Genomic DNA, 15,984 nt, shown 5'->3' with positions numbered 1-15,984 from the left:
CATTTATGGTTTGATTTCTTTGTATGTATGGATCACTTGGGTTGTTACCAACATCTGGTGAAAATTTCATGTCATTAGCACCTCTAGTAATYTATTTACTGAGAAAAATGGTGACGTGTTCAATACTTATTTTACCCAGTGTATATATCCTGTTTAGAATTATCATCTCAATAAACATGTGCAATGTCCCATTGCAGGTTCTGCCATGTAGGAGGCAAATTAAATCATTGTGTTATTTAGGGACTAAACCACTAAAACAGGATGGGCAACTTAAATGATGGAGGGGGCCATAATTTTTTAATGACACTACCAGAGGCCACATAGTGCTGCACACCCACCCAAATGTAATATTAGAACATTATATATGTAATATATATAAATGTACAGTACACATGTTTATTAAATCAACATACAGTGCAGCAATTGAACATATTTTTTGCTCAAATGCACCTATAATTGTTGTACTCTAGTCTACTAAATATGAATATGAAAAGTTTGAAGTAAACAATAAAGTAAACACTTTAGTGACAGTGGTTAGTTCCACAGATGCACTAATCTGCTAATAGCGGAACAGGCTTCTCATTTAGGGGATTCGATTTTTTGCTAACTTTGGAAACCGTTAGCGGCTGGGTACATTCTGCTAAATTAGGTTCCGCTAATCTAAAAAAAGTCAAGTTTAAAGCTTCTATTTTTAGGCCATTTATCCCAAATGAAATAAAAACTACAGTATATCCTCTTACAAGCAGTGCTGGACGTGTCACTCACCGTGTGTGTAGCTTGCAGCATCTTTAGCAACTAAAACCCTAACTAAGAGCGTCAAATAGAAATAAAATAATATTTAATATTTAAATAACAATTACYAAAATTGATTTTTGCATAAAGTATGAGAGAAATTATTTTCTGTTTGATGTTTGATCAACTTCAAACTATATGTATAAAAATACGCATTTAATCAAAGAACGCTTTTATTCTGTTGGGGTAAACTAGATGTATGACAAGTGACACTGTGGTTTGGATTGGCTGATTTGCCACAGATGATCCCGCCCACCTTCAAATTAAACCAATGGAAAACTAACAACTGATAACTGGAAGGAGATYAAGCCTGACTGTTGTCTTAGCAGTTAGTGTTGGCTTCCACTAATGTTTTTAGTTATTTAGTGGTTTAGTGTTAGCAGAGCTTGTGGATTATTGGTTAGTGAACCTTTTTGGTTAGCTGTGCCCAGCACTGTTAAGCAAACTAAAGTGCAACAGCCCAAGATGTCTTGAGTTACTTCCAGGTGGTTCTGGTAAAAAGTCTCTATTGTTTATGTACTTGCAACTTTAGTAAACTTCTCATATTTAGCTTTGTTCAACGTGCTGTAGTGACGATTTATATTAAAATCTAGATGGCAGACAGCATCCCAAAGCAGATTAAACACACAGGTTTGCCTTGAAATTCTGTGAACAGATAGTCTACCTCCCATTTCACTTGGCACGTGTTTTTATGTCAGTTTTCTCTCTCCTCTGTTCTTAGCCACGGCTAATTGTCTGGCATTTGCATCGGAGGGGCCATCTAGTGGCAAACTTTGTCATTACAACCAATTCAGTGCCACTAAAACACTTTTATACATTTTTGCAGTTTTCAAAAATTAATCTGAGAGCTGCTTTTACTAATTTTTCTTTTAAATTGGTATGTGGGTGCTCATTGGTGGGACGGAAGTCACCTGCAGGCTGGATGTGGCTTGCGGGCCGCCAGTTGTCCATTCCTGCACTAAACCAAAAGTCATTGCACTAAACAGTCGCGCGTTACGGCTTTTATTTTGACGGMTTGCTTCCGCCAGCAGGAGTGGGCAGCTTTGTATCAAAAAAGCTAAAACTTTCACTTTGTTGTGAAACTTCTGGGACAAAAATTGCAACGTTTTTCTGAGAAGTGTTGTCGGTGAATTCTTGAGCTGCGGAGGAAGTATTCAAGTCATCTTTGGAAATTACTGTATTTTTTTCATATTGCAATATACGTATATCGCAGGGTTAGAAAAAAATCGCAATGCCCGTTTTTTCTAATATGGTGCAGCCCTATTTCAGATTTACGTTCTGAATTCTTTAAAAATTAAAGCCCCCCTCTGAGGCCTTTCATACTGTATCAGTGTGGCCTTTGTTTTGAAGACTGATGCAAGGGTAAATGGGAGGAGAATAGTCAGGGGGGACGGCAAGGTCAGATTGGAGGGGCAGCTCAAATGTCATGCCGTTGCTGTCTTCTAAACAGGAAGTGCCAGTTTTAAAGCTTTTTTTTCCTCCTCGTTTCGAGTCCCACTGTCGCTGACAGTGGTCTCTCTTTGTCCTCACAAACAAAATGCTTCGGTTCACACCAGGCTCTYTCTCCCTCACTCCCTTTGTCCCGTTTTGCTCCCTGTCACCCCATTATTAAAAATAGCAGCACTCTCGTGGTCTTCTGACGGCCGCCTCATCGCAGTTATTAGCTGCCTCTCATGTCTTATTTATCTGCGTCAGCTTCACTGTTTCGCTCTGTGTCAAAAATAATTTCTGGACGTTGCCTTAAAGCAAGTTGGGATTTTTAATTATGTTGTTTAATGAGAAGAGCTTTCCCGTTTATAAAACGAGTGGCTCAAATCTCCAACGCAGAAATAATCAGATTTATTTTTCATACACCAAAATCACCTTGCTCACTCATCACCTACTTGCCTCCTCACACTTTTTTTCTGCTTTTGTCGCTGCTTGCTCAGTCTTTGTTCCTTGTTTCTGCTGCCTACACAGTTTCTAATGCCTGTTCAAGGAGACATATATATATATATATATATATATATAATTTTTCTTTCATGCTGTTAATTCACAGAAGAAAACATTTGTTTTCTTAAAATTAAAGGCTTAGAGTAAAGGAGTTCATCTAAATAAGATTAGCTGTTTTGGTAAAACCTTGACAATCACACCATGCACACACACACTCGCGATATCATAAGATCCTCTGCTTGGATTATGTGTTGTGAGTGACTCTCAGCTACTACCACACCAAATTTTAACTCCACAACTGTAAAACTGACTGAATTACAGCCTTTTTTTGTGTTTGCTAATTTTGATTAGCTGTGSTTTCCATTTTAAAATTGTTCTGGCTCCAAACATTAATCAGGTATAGACGTACATCCAGTGATTACTTTCAGAAAGTTTTATTACCCTCCATCCAGTAGTTCATGAGATATTTGGCTAACAGACAATTATGGATGATGCCGCCAGTTAATGGTATAATTTTAAGTAGCAATTTCACACAATGAGTAGCATTTGCATTATTTGTTCTGAATGATTTTCAGCTACAAGTACAACAGATTTGAGCAAAACCTTTGCAAAATGTATCAAATTGTAACAATTTTTAAACTTGCTGAGGTCAGTTGAATGTGGCAGCCATCTTGAATTTGGTTGGCTTCAAAAGTTTATCAGCTGCAAAGGTCCATCCAGTGATTATTTCCTGAAAGTTTCATTAAAGTCCATCCAGTTGTTCTTTAGACATTTTGCTAACGGACAGAGTTGGCTCTTATTAGTTATTGGCAAATTCTTTAAACAAGGATTCACAGGAATACGTTGGTGCTCAACTTATGTTGTTAGTGATTAGTCTCGGCTACCGCCACCTTAAATTTTAGCTCAGTGTCTCTAGAATTGACTGACGTATATTCACTTTTGTGTTTTTGAACGTCAGGCTGCTCTGCTAGAGCCACAACCTGAAAAATACAGAAATACTTAAAGGTAACTTTAGGGTCACTTGTGGTGACACAGGTCAGCAGGTGAGGAATAAATTCATCCCCATATGTCACCGTATCCTTAACCGGTGTGTTACTTTGGACTCAGTGACCCTGCAGCCTCTCCTGCAGAGCGTACTCACAGCCAGGAGGGGTGGGAGATCAGACAGATTATCAACAAGGTCATGCTGTCCCACTTCTCAGTCCTGCAGTGTGTGTGTGTGTGTGTGTGGAGGGGGGGTGCAATTGTGCGGTTGCACCCACTCGCTTACGTTGTGACGAGCCACGTTATGCAACGACTCGCTCAGGATGAAGTGCTGCTCAGGCTCATCCGAGCCGTCAGAAATGCAGACGCTGGTTAGAGTCACACGTGACTGGACTGTCTGGATACGCGCCATCAGCTTCTTCAAGTGTTTGTCTCTGCAGTTGTAATTATTCGTTATCAGGATGTGCCATGATAAAGTATTCTTCACTTTGTTGGAAATAAGACAACTAAATGGAGCTTAAAGGCATTTGGTTCATGAAGGCGACCACAAACGAGTTAATGGTGTGGCAGTAGCTSTCATTTACAACACATATTTTTGTGTGACTTTGTTAAAAACTTTAGCAATAAAGGGGAAATATGCAAAATCCACATTTTTAACCTTTAAATGCATTTTGTTGTGTACTTGGAGACGTTAGGAGTGGAGAAAATCTGAATGTAGTTTCTCCTGGTGCTGCATAGAGATATTTGTACCCTGTTTGGGTTAGGCTTTTAGGATTCTGGAAGAGGGTGTTGACACTTTAAGCTAAACCCCTCTAGCTAAATGTCTGGTTTGGGTCATGTTTTTCAGCTCGTTCAGATTTCTCTATTCTCTTTTCTGAACAATAATGTGACAATATTTGCTATGGAAATTAGGGATGCACAATGAATGGGCATTAACATCGGTATCGGCCGAGATTGGTCATTTTTTAGAATATCTGTATCAGTCCAATAAGTAAAACTGGGCCAATATTAATGTCCGATATTGATTTCCCACTTTTTTAGATTTGTGTTTCTGTTTTGAGAGGGGAAATGGTTGGTCGAGTGGTATCTGTTTGATCACGATAGTGTTAGATGATGTTGCACAGCCAGGAGTAACTGAAGTAGAGCCATGTCAGAGGTCTGGTTGTTTTTTTAAGGTATTGAAAAAAGACACAAGTGTGTTTGTACATTTGTGTGTTTGTGTAATGTCGTAAATATAAGTTATCTGCCATAACAGCAATAATTATATCGGATATCGAAATTGGCTGAAATTTTCCTATCGGTGCATCCCTAACAGAAATGTAAAATAAGATCGTGGACACTGGGATAAGCAGGTTCGTCYTCTTCATTCTCCTCTGGCTCTGGGTCAGACTCTGGTTCCAACATGTAAGGATGTAAACAAGTCTTCTATTGTTGGTGTCTTTTAATTCGTATGGAAATAAAAAGTTTCTTCATTGCTAGATAATCATACCTCTGCTATCAAACTACAAAAATGGGCMTAAGTGTTTGAAACTTAAGTATTTAAAAACATGTCACCTTCAACTGTTGGCGTCAACCTTCATCTGTTCGTTAGGAAAACATCTCTTGAGCCACTGGATGGATTCTACTGAAACTTGCAATAACTTGGACGTGCATCTCCAACATTTGGAGTCAGTTCAATTCAATATGGCTGCCACAGCCAACAAATCTAAAGAAAAAAAAAAACACCATAAATGGTTACAGCTCAGTCAGTTCCACAGGTATTGAGCTAAAATCTGATGTGGTAGTAGCTGAGAGTTAATCACAACACGTTCTTCAAGCACTTAAGTTATCTCACACAATGGCACGGGATTACACATATTTACAAGGTCTGACCAAGATGGTTGTAATATTTGTCCCTTAATCAGATTTTATGCATGGTGTTCTCTTTATACTGAGTTTTTTTCAATTTAGAATCCTTTGGAGAATAAAAAGGCAATCTGTCACATTTTCTTACAGTACCGCAATACATTGCGATATACTGTATCATATTGTGAACCATGTCGTTATAAGATGCGAAATTTAAATGAATTTCAGCAGAAAGAAGGCGAAAGCGGGTGAAAGTAACCCAAAAAGCCACAGACCATATGAGAAGGGGTTATCTGCGGAATCAAAGTGGGCGTGTCACAAGAGTGGGCGTGTCTAAAGCATAAACACTGTGGGCTACAAGGCCTACATGACGGTATTGTTAGACCCTGCTTGACCTCTATACAGCCTGACCCTGACCCCAGCACTAAGGTTAACCAGGAGAAATGTGACCCAAGTAAGGGGTCTCCAGAAAAAGTGGTGCCGTACAGTAACACCCCTTTTGTTCTTGTCCAATCAGGTGTGTCCCTTCAAAAAAGTCCGTCAAATCAGGTGTGTCGCTTTAGAATCGCCTTTCGTTGGGACACGCCCACTCGTCCGCAGAGACCCCTACTTGAACCATACCCCCTACACCCTGCCCCGTTCTACTTTACCCTGGTAATATCCTATACCACAGGATTGTCTAAAGTTGATACGTCTGTATGAAAAAAATGATTACCGCCCAACCCTAGATTGAATTAATTGAATTTTTAATTGTTGAATCAATATATCGATGTGGATCCATGTTAGAGATATTAGATATTGTAACAGTGGATGCAGTCTGACGTTAGCCCTTCGTGGCTGACCTTATTCTCATGCTGCCGTGCCTCTCCTCGGGGTCAGAGTTAAGCCCAAACATGACTGTTGGCCAAAAAACACACACACGGGRTTTGGTTCCTCGCAACTGTTTCTCCAAACCCCTCATATCCAATTTATTGGCAGGGAAAGATTGAGCCGAATTGACGGCTGCTGAGGCCGCATTCTTATTTTCTGTTTGCATGTCGAGCACCCAGGACCAGGATCATCCTCCGCTTACAGGAGGATTTGGAAACAATTCTCTGGCACTTGTTTAACCTGTGGGGAAGCAGTTAATGGTGCTGCTGTTAAACTGCTGACAGGTAGAATGACAGGTGCTTAACTCTGAAGCTAATATAACCTTTCTGTGCTTTTTGACGCGTTAATAATGAGTTGATTTCAGAGAGTTGAGACAGAGGCAGCACTCTGAACACACTGAATTTGCTTCAGGTTTGAAGCATTTAAATGCAATATTATTGCCGAAATTACAATAAAAAGGCAGAGCCAGAGGGGGTGGCCAGGGTGGCACCCCTCTGGCACATGATTGGCCACTCCAAATAATTTAAAAATGGGTGAGGATCTTGGATTGTGTATTTTTTGTATATTTTCAAGATAGTTTTTGGTTACTTTTGCACTAATCTTCAGTTGTGACTAGCATTCAACGCTTTAAAAAATGTTTAGCTATGATCACACAAAATTTTAGCTCAATATTTTTTAAAAAGCTGAATTAAATTTGGAATTAGCTGTGGCAGCCATCTTGAATATTCAGCATGCTTTTCATTATTTGTATGTGCCCCCCCCCCCCTCAAAAAATTATAATAAAAACACCTTGGCCACCCCTTGCAAAAAAGTCTAACTCCGCCCCTGAGCTGCAATAGCATTAACCTATTAACCACAACACTGTTTAAGTACATTTCAGCCATTTTCCTCCAGTAAGGGCAGTAAGGGACCATCTGAATGCAGCTCGGTGGATCTGAAACCCTTTACGAGAAGCTTTTATATATTAATGCAGCCCTATAATTTGAGATTTAGCTTATTTAGAGCAGAGAGGTAAAATCTTATTGTCTAAATCCAAATATAGATCGGTTTTAGAGTCGAAGGGAAAGAAACGCAGCGGTCGACCTGCAGCTGTGGGCTCTGAGGATGGATGGATGGTGGAGGTTACAGCCTCATCCGTTAACACCAGCGTGTCACTCTGTCGCAGCCTGAGGGTCAGAGTGATGGAGCCACGCTGGAGCGACACGTTCATTTGAATTCTATTTCACCGTTTTCAGGGAGAAAAATGTCACTTTCTGCCCGCTTTTGATATTCATTAGAGCCTCGAGTGTGCTCCTTAAAGTCCCAGCCTGTGAGCTGGTGGCTCCACAGAGCCTTTATAGGACCTCCCAGGCAGAGGGAGGGAGGAAGGGAGTTTCCTGGCCATCTGTTAGCTCCTCTGACCTACTATCTGCCACAACTGGAACAGCGTCCTTCTCCAGCCCTGCCCACCCCTCCCCTTCCAGCTCCGCCGCCTAGCCTTTAATCCCAATGTTTATCGCCCAAAGGCATCCACCTTTCCGTTCGAGGAGGTGATCTACCACTCATTACATCAGCCTGTCTGCCCCGTGTGGGCTCTCTGTCTAAAAGGGGAAAGAAAGTCCTCCTCCCAGCCTGGAAGTGAAAGTGTTAATTTGTGTCGGTAGAAGCACGGCGGTGCTTCCAATGCCACGTCGTCACGCTGCGCGGCCTCCCCGTTCTCCAGCTCCTCCGTTAAAACCAGGCCAGCGTCAGCCACCAGCTGTGGCCTGTTGAGCTTTAAAGTCGAGAAGGGAAGCGGTGCCACGTGAGCYGCACAGCGCAGCGCCGTTATTGTTTCATGCTCTGCCTGCTCGTCATGGAAACAAGTGTGTTTTTATTTGTGTGTCTTTAATCCACGTTCTGTTAATCCCTGGAAATACAAAGGTAACCTAAATCAAACCCATTAGACTTCCGTGCTGCTCCCATGCTGTGGTGAACAGTAGGGATCTGCTTCTCCACGATTCCTTTAACTCCAAGTGAACCTGTTATTAATTAGCATTTCCATTTTGTCAATTGCTTTTTTTTATTACACAAAAGCAAACCCTTATTTAAGATCAACGTGTCAACACTCGATTTTAGCCTCACAAATCAAATCTAAACCAATAATTGAATTGCAATTCAGAAAACTTTAAAACTGCATGATTAATATTAAAGTGACGTGCATATCTTTCAAATAAAAAAGCTATCAGAAAATGTGTATTTTTAATAAACTTAATACACACGATTTTACCCATTTTGCCACATAACTGGCATATGTACTTTTCATTTTGGCTCAGGCAAAGTGAAACAGGAAGTGACATCAAAGGGGAACTCTTTCAGAAAAGGATCTCTGGTCTTTGTTTACTGAAACAATATTATTTGAGCTCTGATTCTTCATCTGCAATAATGACTCGAAATAATCTAAAGAAACATCAGATTCTTCTTTATTCTGTGTTCTTATCTATTGCAGCAAAGCTCTGTTTACATTCAGATTTTCCCCTTTGACATCACTTCCTGTTACGTCACATGTGAATATCTCAACAACTGTTCATCTCAGCAGCGTGATTTTTTTTGCGTTATGTTTTTCATGTTATCTTTCCAAAAAAAATGCATTTGTATTTACTTCCAAAATGTGATGTCACAAGTACTTTAASATTTACTGTTATGTAAACAGATTAATGCTGCACTGTGAGTATGAAGCCGTAGCCAAGAGATTATTAGCTTAGCTTAGCTAAATGTCTGGAAACAGTAGGAAAACGGTAGCATAAGTAGCTTCCTCATGTTGGAAAGACTTCAAAGCAAATGTGAAAATTAAGTACAAACGTAGTTCTTGATCATTTGTGAGTTAATTTGTGATGTTTCAATGTTCATGTAGACATATTGGCTGATATTTTCTTTTCAGTGRCTTTATTTTAAGCTAATTTGATAAGTTGCTCATAATTTAATGTACAGGGGTTAGACAATGAAACTGAAACACTGGTGACCAATCTTCATTAATTGCACATTGCACCAGTAAGAGCAGAGTGTGAAGCTTCAATTAGCAGGGTAAGAGCACAGTTTTGCTCAAATATMGCAATGCACACAACATTATGGGTGACATACCAGAGTTCAAAAGAGGACAAATTGTTGGTGCACGTCTTGCTGGTGCATCTGTGACCAAGACAACACTGTGATGTATCAAGAGCCACAGTATCCAGGGTAATGTCAGCATACCACCAAGAAGGACCAACCATATCCAACAGGATTAACTGTGGACGCAAGAGGAAGCTGTCTGAAAGGGATGCTGTGGTCTAAAACCAGCTGTTTCATTGTCTAACCCCTGTACATGTTTTGGAGTTTTTGGAGTGGGCTTCTGTGGAGAGGTTATGATCTGTCAGTATCTTATCTGCAGTAGATATCAGTGAGAAGAGTGGCTGGTCAGATCTGGACCTGACCCAAAGTGAATTTCCATCATGCAAAGCAACTTAAACCTTAGAAGAATATATTGGTTTAATCATTTAATATAAGCTGTTCTTTTTTATACAGGATCAGATACAGACGTGATGTAATAAGTGCTTTAAAAATATATTTTTAGTCTACTTTATCAATACTTAGCACAAAAAGTAAGGAAATCTGTGTTTGTTAGACTGTTTCTTTGTTGTGACAGTGCTTCTTGGGAATAAATCCTACAGCGGGCACCTGAMTGGCAGCAGCTGGAGGTACCAGAAACTGTGTGTCAGTAACAGCAAAATAAACTGTTTGGCAGAGAAGATTTTGCTAATTTTTTATGTGTGCAACCCATAAATGCATGCTCTTTACAAAATTTGGCACCATTTAAAGCAGGGGTGCCCAAACATTTTCCCTGAGGGCCAAATTTAAAATCAATCTGAGGGCCATGGGCCAAATGCAATAATAAAAGAAATGCAAATACTTAAGTAAATTAGTTTTATTTTTTATGATTAAGCTAACAGCCACTGTGATTGCCCACTTTAATTTTTTGTTTCAGCCCATGGACATGGAGAAAATTCAACGTATGCTCAGGCAGCAAAGGCTCATGGGACTTTTAATAATTTAAAATTTGTGTATATGTGGTCTTATAAGGTGTGCAAATCTAGATATGGGCTTAAATCTAATCTAAATGTCTCTTGTAGTTACTTGTATTTTATATTTAATCTTAACATAATTATAATCTAGTAAACAGGACAACCGCTGGTGGGCCAAATCAAATGGCTCGGTGGGCCAGTTTTGGCCCTCGGGCCCTACTTTGGTCACCTCTGATTTAAAGGGAAATTAACAGGCTTTTAAATAATATAAGCTTTATTACTAAGAACCGTTGTTACAACAATGAAACAATCTACCAAACACAAATTCCCTTACTTTCTGTGCTAAGTTTAGTCACTGTTTCCTTTACTCTATATTGTTAAACTGCCTTAACACCATAATTCATTCTTGACAAAGTGATTTTGCATCTCAAAATTTGTGAAAGAGGTGTGGGGTAAAGGCTGTTTTTATTCAGAGGAGCTGTTAAAAGCAACAAGCTGAATTCTGTGGAGTTTCCAGGGCAACTGTGGGGGCCATACTGTATGACCCGGGGGGGCAGCGAAACACTTCACTTTTATTTTCTGCTTTTTTTGGCCACACTTGTTACTGAGTAACACAACAGACMAATAAAATACCAAAAATGGGACGGAGAAAAGATTTTACTTGAAGGGAACGCGGCAGCTTGTGGGAAGAGAAGTTGAGAAAATGGAATCAAAGGAGGAGAAGGTCCAGCTCTGAATTAGTCTGGCTACTGGAGTGTGTAAGGTGCTGCATACATAATCACCCTGGAAGACAGAAATTGAGGCTTTTAAAGGCTCAGCTTGCTGTGTGTGTGTGTGTGTGTGTGTCTGAGCAGCAGAAGGCCTCCATTAGCATGCTGGAGGTGGTTATATAAACTGGTAGGACAGAGTGAGTGTGGGAAGTTGAGCCCTGAAAAACAGAAGCCTCTGTCTCCATCAGAGCTGATTGATCCGGCGCCTCTCACGCCTTTGATTAAAGCCGTGAAACGATGGAGCTCACGAGCCTGGAGGAAACGCAGCGGATCTCTCTGTCCAAACAGTCGATCAAACCAAATTGGTGGRGGCGCTGACAGCGGCCGTCGGTTATCATCAAACCACGAAAACACGTCTCAGCTTGTCTCTGCACCCTCTGAGTGTTGGATTTTAATTAGAGCTGGGCGATATGATCAAAATTTTATATCACGGTATTTTCAACATTTTCACCGGTTTCACGGTATTTGACGTTATTTTTCTTTTCATCACAGCTCAGCTGATACTGTAATAAAATGTACAAACCCTGCTTATTGACTTTTATTTTTCTTTTACTGTACCTCTGTCTGTGTCGCTGTTTCCCTCCTCTGTGTCTGTTCTTCTCTGACTGGTGGTTGGAGACAGTAGTCACGCATTTTGGTCCAGTCGTGAAGGAGGAGGGTTAAGAAAAGATTATGATTGGGTTTATTGTTTTGTTATTTATTAAAGCTTATCAGCACGACTCACCTTGCACACCAGTCAATTCCAACTCCACTACGAACTACTTCCCGCAGGCTTTTCACAATAGAAGCACGTTAAGTCTCCATCAGCATAACGTCTCCATATTAACTAACCGTGTTAAATCTAACTGCACATCACCGAAGAGGTGTTTACTACATTCAGCGACGGCGAAAACAGGATGTTTTTTTAAACGTCAGTCAATATAAGCAGCAGAATCGCCACCCGCGGCTGCAACTAGCTGCTCCAAACATTAGCATGCTAACGCCCATAGCGGTGCAGCAAGGAAAAATGTCCCCCGGGAAACAACAGTTCACTGGCGGCCGCGACGAAACATTCCGCTATTTAAACCGGAATGTCCGGTATTGAAAAATTTCATATCATAACAAAAATAAAAACCAGTATTCGGTACAAAACGGTATACCGCCCAGCACTAATTATAATCCCGATAAATGCTGCGTTCAAATAAAAGACTGAGCGGCTCTTGAATGAATGCATGTCGCCCGTCGCCTTCCAACCCACATTTTTATTTGATCATCTCTCTTTAATTTTCTTTTGAATCGCAGCTTATTTTCCGTAAAGTGCATAAAATGGCAACTTTCCTGGATCAGTCAGTCGTTTCACACAAAGTCAAAATGTTTGATTTTTATCTGAATAAAACTGCATCTTTTCTGCTCCACATCCATGATTCCCTGATGTGAGTCACTGAAAGAGAAACTGAATCAAACACCCATCAGAGTTCACAGGACGTGAATCTGTTTTCATTAGCAGTTACTATTTTTGGAGTAAATGTGAGAACTGAGATGAGAAAGTGATAACGCAGCACAAGAAACGTCTGTCTTTTTAAAATCAGTTGCTGCAAAGGAGCTGAATATACTCTTCCTCTCCTGCTAATCTATAGCACATTTATTATCTATATAATCAGAATTAAATCAAATATTTAATTTAATGTCCTATTGTTGTCTTTATTGGACTCTTTTTGGTCTTATGGATTGTGTAGTAGGAAAATTAGACATGTTTTTTTGTTTAGTTCTGGGAAGTCTTGATTTATGTTACAAACTCTTGGTCGTATAGGGTTTAGCAAAGAATTGCGATAATTGTATTTGGCAAATAAATGAACTTATGATTAATTGTGGTAATTATAAGATGACATGTCATTTGTTTTCGACTCTAAATCACTTATCCTGCGTTCTGCAAATCATCCAACTAACTTTTTCATTTTAACAGCCACCGCCCGCATGATCTCTTTTCAGCGTTATGTTGCCCGTTAGAGACAGATTGACGGAGAGCATCGTGAGTAGATTTGTTTCCATTGTTCCCTGGAGGCGAGTTTGTTGTAGCTTAGGTCCACATTTTCTGGCTTTCCTCCGGCTCATGGTGGTTTTTCAGGTGGTTAGACAAGTTTGTAGTGTTAGCATTAGCATTAGCTTCGCTGACTCATCATTATTTGCAGGGGGTGGGTGTGGAGAACACATTGGGCATTGTGCGAGAACCGTTCGTACGAGCAGATTTGTTCTTAAGTTGTGCGTTTGAGTGATTTAGGAGAATTTGTGGCGTTCATCAATTTTCTCATATTCTAAGATTTTCTTTAGATACGAACAAAATTCATGAGTGGTCCAGACCTGTCGTATATTTTATGAGCAGTCAGTCTGCTGTTATCTAGATGGATTTTCTTCAATAATAACTTTTATATTTCATTAGTTTGAAGATATTTCGGGTTTAAAATAAATCACACTCAATAATTATGTTGACAGTAGGCTGTTCTGTTTGAATTAGAATTTTAAATGTGATAATGTAGACTAAATTGGCTATTAATGCAGTTGTATAGCACTACAATATTAATATGAAGATCTCAAACTACAAACCAACTTAAATTATGCATTAATTGAAATTTAATTTGTCTCGTTTCCTAACGAGCTTTATAAATTAGGTTATTTTTAAAATCAAATTTAGTTTTCGTTGAGATTTATTCAGCACATCAGCTTTTTCTCCAAAGTGCCAGTAATATTTTGGAGACATTTTAAAATGTTTTTTTTTTTTTTTCAGAACCACATCTGACGCCACTTGCAACGGCCGGGTGCGGTGCACGGCTGCTCTTCTGAATAAATGAAAACTATTTAACACAGTTGTTTACACTTAAATTAAAAACATTTGACCAAAGAAAAACCGGAGCAGGACTAGAGAGAGATGAATATGATTTAGATTTTTATTTCTGTGACTATACGTCCCACAGGAGACACAGTATTAACAGTAGTCATCATTTCATTCCTCGGCTTTAGCAGCTCCTTTAATTCCACAGCTGACACTGCTAAAAATGACATTTTTCTTTCTGGATCTCTGAGAGCAGGACTTCAATCTCCAAACTAGTAAAGTTCTTCTTTTTACTTTGCGATGTCATTTATGAATGAACACTTCCTGGTATGTGGGGCAGGAAACATATAGCCTTATATGGTGTTTTTTTAGGTGGGTAATTATTCAAATCTCCTCTCCTCGTGCGTGAGCACCTGGATATGCATTCATCAGTTTACGCAGCTCATTTACACACTTTACCTGAAGATAAAAGAGTTTATTGAATCTGATGTGGCATGTTCGAACAATTCGCACCAACAAAAGTAAGAGAAATTTAGGATAAGAATAAGAACGTGTTCTCGCATGAGGGCCAGTGTATCTTTGGCCTTTGTGCTTTCAGGAAACCCAAAAAGGAGTACCAGCTGAAACTTCTCCGTTAGTGGTTTAAATTCACGTGACCAACCCTGATCAAGTCTTTGCCTCCTCCCGTAGGTGTTTGCCACCTACCCCAACGAGGACTACGATAGGCGCAATGAAGACGTGGACCCCATGGCAGCGTCGGCGGAGTATGAGCTGGAGAAGAGGGTGGAGAGGCTGGAACTGTTCCCCGTGGAGCTGGAGAAAGGTTTCAGTCTGTTTTCTCTACGAGCCGTGAATTTTTTTTTCTTCGGTCTGCTCTCAGAAATGTTTCCAGCACTCTGAGCGGCTGGAGGCGACCAGTTTGCTGGCTCGCTGCATAAATAGTACAAATAGAAACAGAATGCAAACACTGTGTTCATTAGAAGGGTTAGATTGTTTTTGTGAAAAGGGCCTGGAGTCTTCACCATCTGCGTTCTGCTAACCATCCGGCTCTCCAGCAGGCAGCAGAGGTGAAATGGTGCAAGTCTTCTCCTTTAATGTTTCCCCTGTGAGCCACAATATTAACATTATGCTGCATTAATATATGCATAAATAGCTATATTTGGCTTTCTGTTTGTTTCATAGGATAACCCATGTACCACTGATGGGCTAAAAGGGTTAAACTTTCTAAAGAACTTTACCCCCAGCCATTAAATTTAGGTGTTATTAGAGTTTCATTACTGTAAATCAATGATGGCTTGTTTACATCAAGAATAAAAAATCTCAGTCTTCAGACAGCCTCTAATTTGTGCTCATTATAGTAATTTTTTCATTAAAAATAGTCTAAATATTTTAGTTGATTTACTACAAAGGTATGTGTGTAGCATTTTAAAAAGCTAAAATGAGCAAAAGGCTAGCTAAAAAAATAAGGGCATCAAAAGGCTAGCAAGAAGCTAAAGGTTTTACAAAAGGCTTGCTAACAGCTAAAAAGAGTAAAGCACTAGCATAAAGCTAAATGTAACAAAATACTAGCAAAAAGCAGCAACAGATAAGCTAAAAACTAAAAGTAGCAAAAGTTAAGCTGAACTGAACAAAACACTAGCTAAAAGCTGAAGTATCAAAATACTAGTTGAAAGTTAGAAACATTAGAACAGTAGCTGAAAGCTAAAAGTAGCAAGAACTAAAATGACAAACTCTAGCTAAAAGCTAAGGTAGCAAAATGTTAGGTAAAAGCTAAAATTAATAAAAGAGTAGATAAAAGTTAAATTAACAAAGTTTTAGCTAAATTGAACAGTAAGGCTACGGTAGGAAAGGGCTGGGTAAAATGTAAAAATAGTAGAAAGTTGATAAAAGTGTCAAAATTTTACATAAAATGTTAAAGCAGCAGAAGTGTAGGTAAAAGCAAAATTTATTTATTTATTTATTTATT

At 39.5% G+C, this 15,984-nt stretch overlaps 1 protein-coding gene across 1 annotated transcript in view; it reads left to right on the top strand.

Moving 5' to 3' along the window:
- The window catches only part of LOC106535305 (neurabin-2), a gene marked incomplete at its 3' end in the record, with an annotated part of 26,351 nt that overhangs the window by 5,468 nt on the left and 4,899 nt on the right, over positions 1-15,984 (top strand). Inside the window, 1 exon segment of the mRNA XM_014032289.1 lies at positions 14,709-14,841. Coding sequence (XP_013887743.1) covers positions 14,709-14,841 — 133 coding nt within the window.

The sequence above is a fragment of the Austrofundulus limnaeus genome, unplaced genomic scaffold (assembly GCF_001266775.1).
Source record: "Austrofundulus limnaeus strain Quisiro unplaced genomic scaffold, Austrofundulus_limnaeus-1.0 Scaffold7, whole genome shotgun sequence".
Classification (NCBI taxonomy): domain Eukaryota; kingdom Metazoa; phylum Chordata; class Actinopteri; order Cyprinodontiformes; family Rivulidae; genus Austrofundulus; species Austrofundulus limnaeus.
Note: the sequence above shows the minus strand (reverse complement) of the source record. Positions and strands in the feature narration are given on the sequence as shown.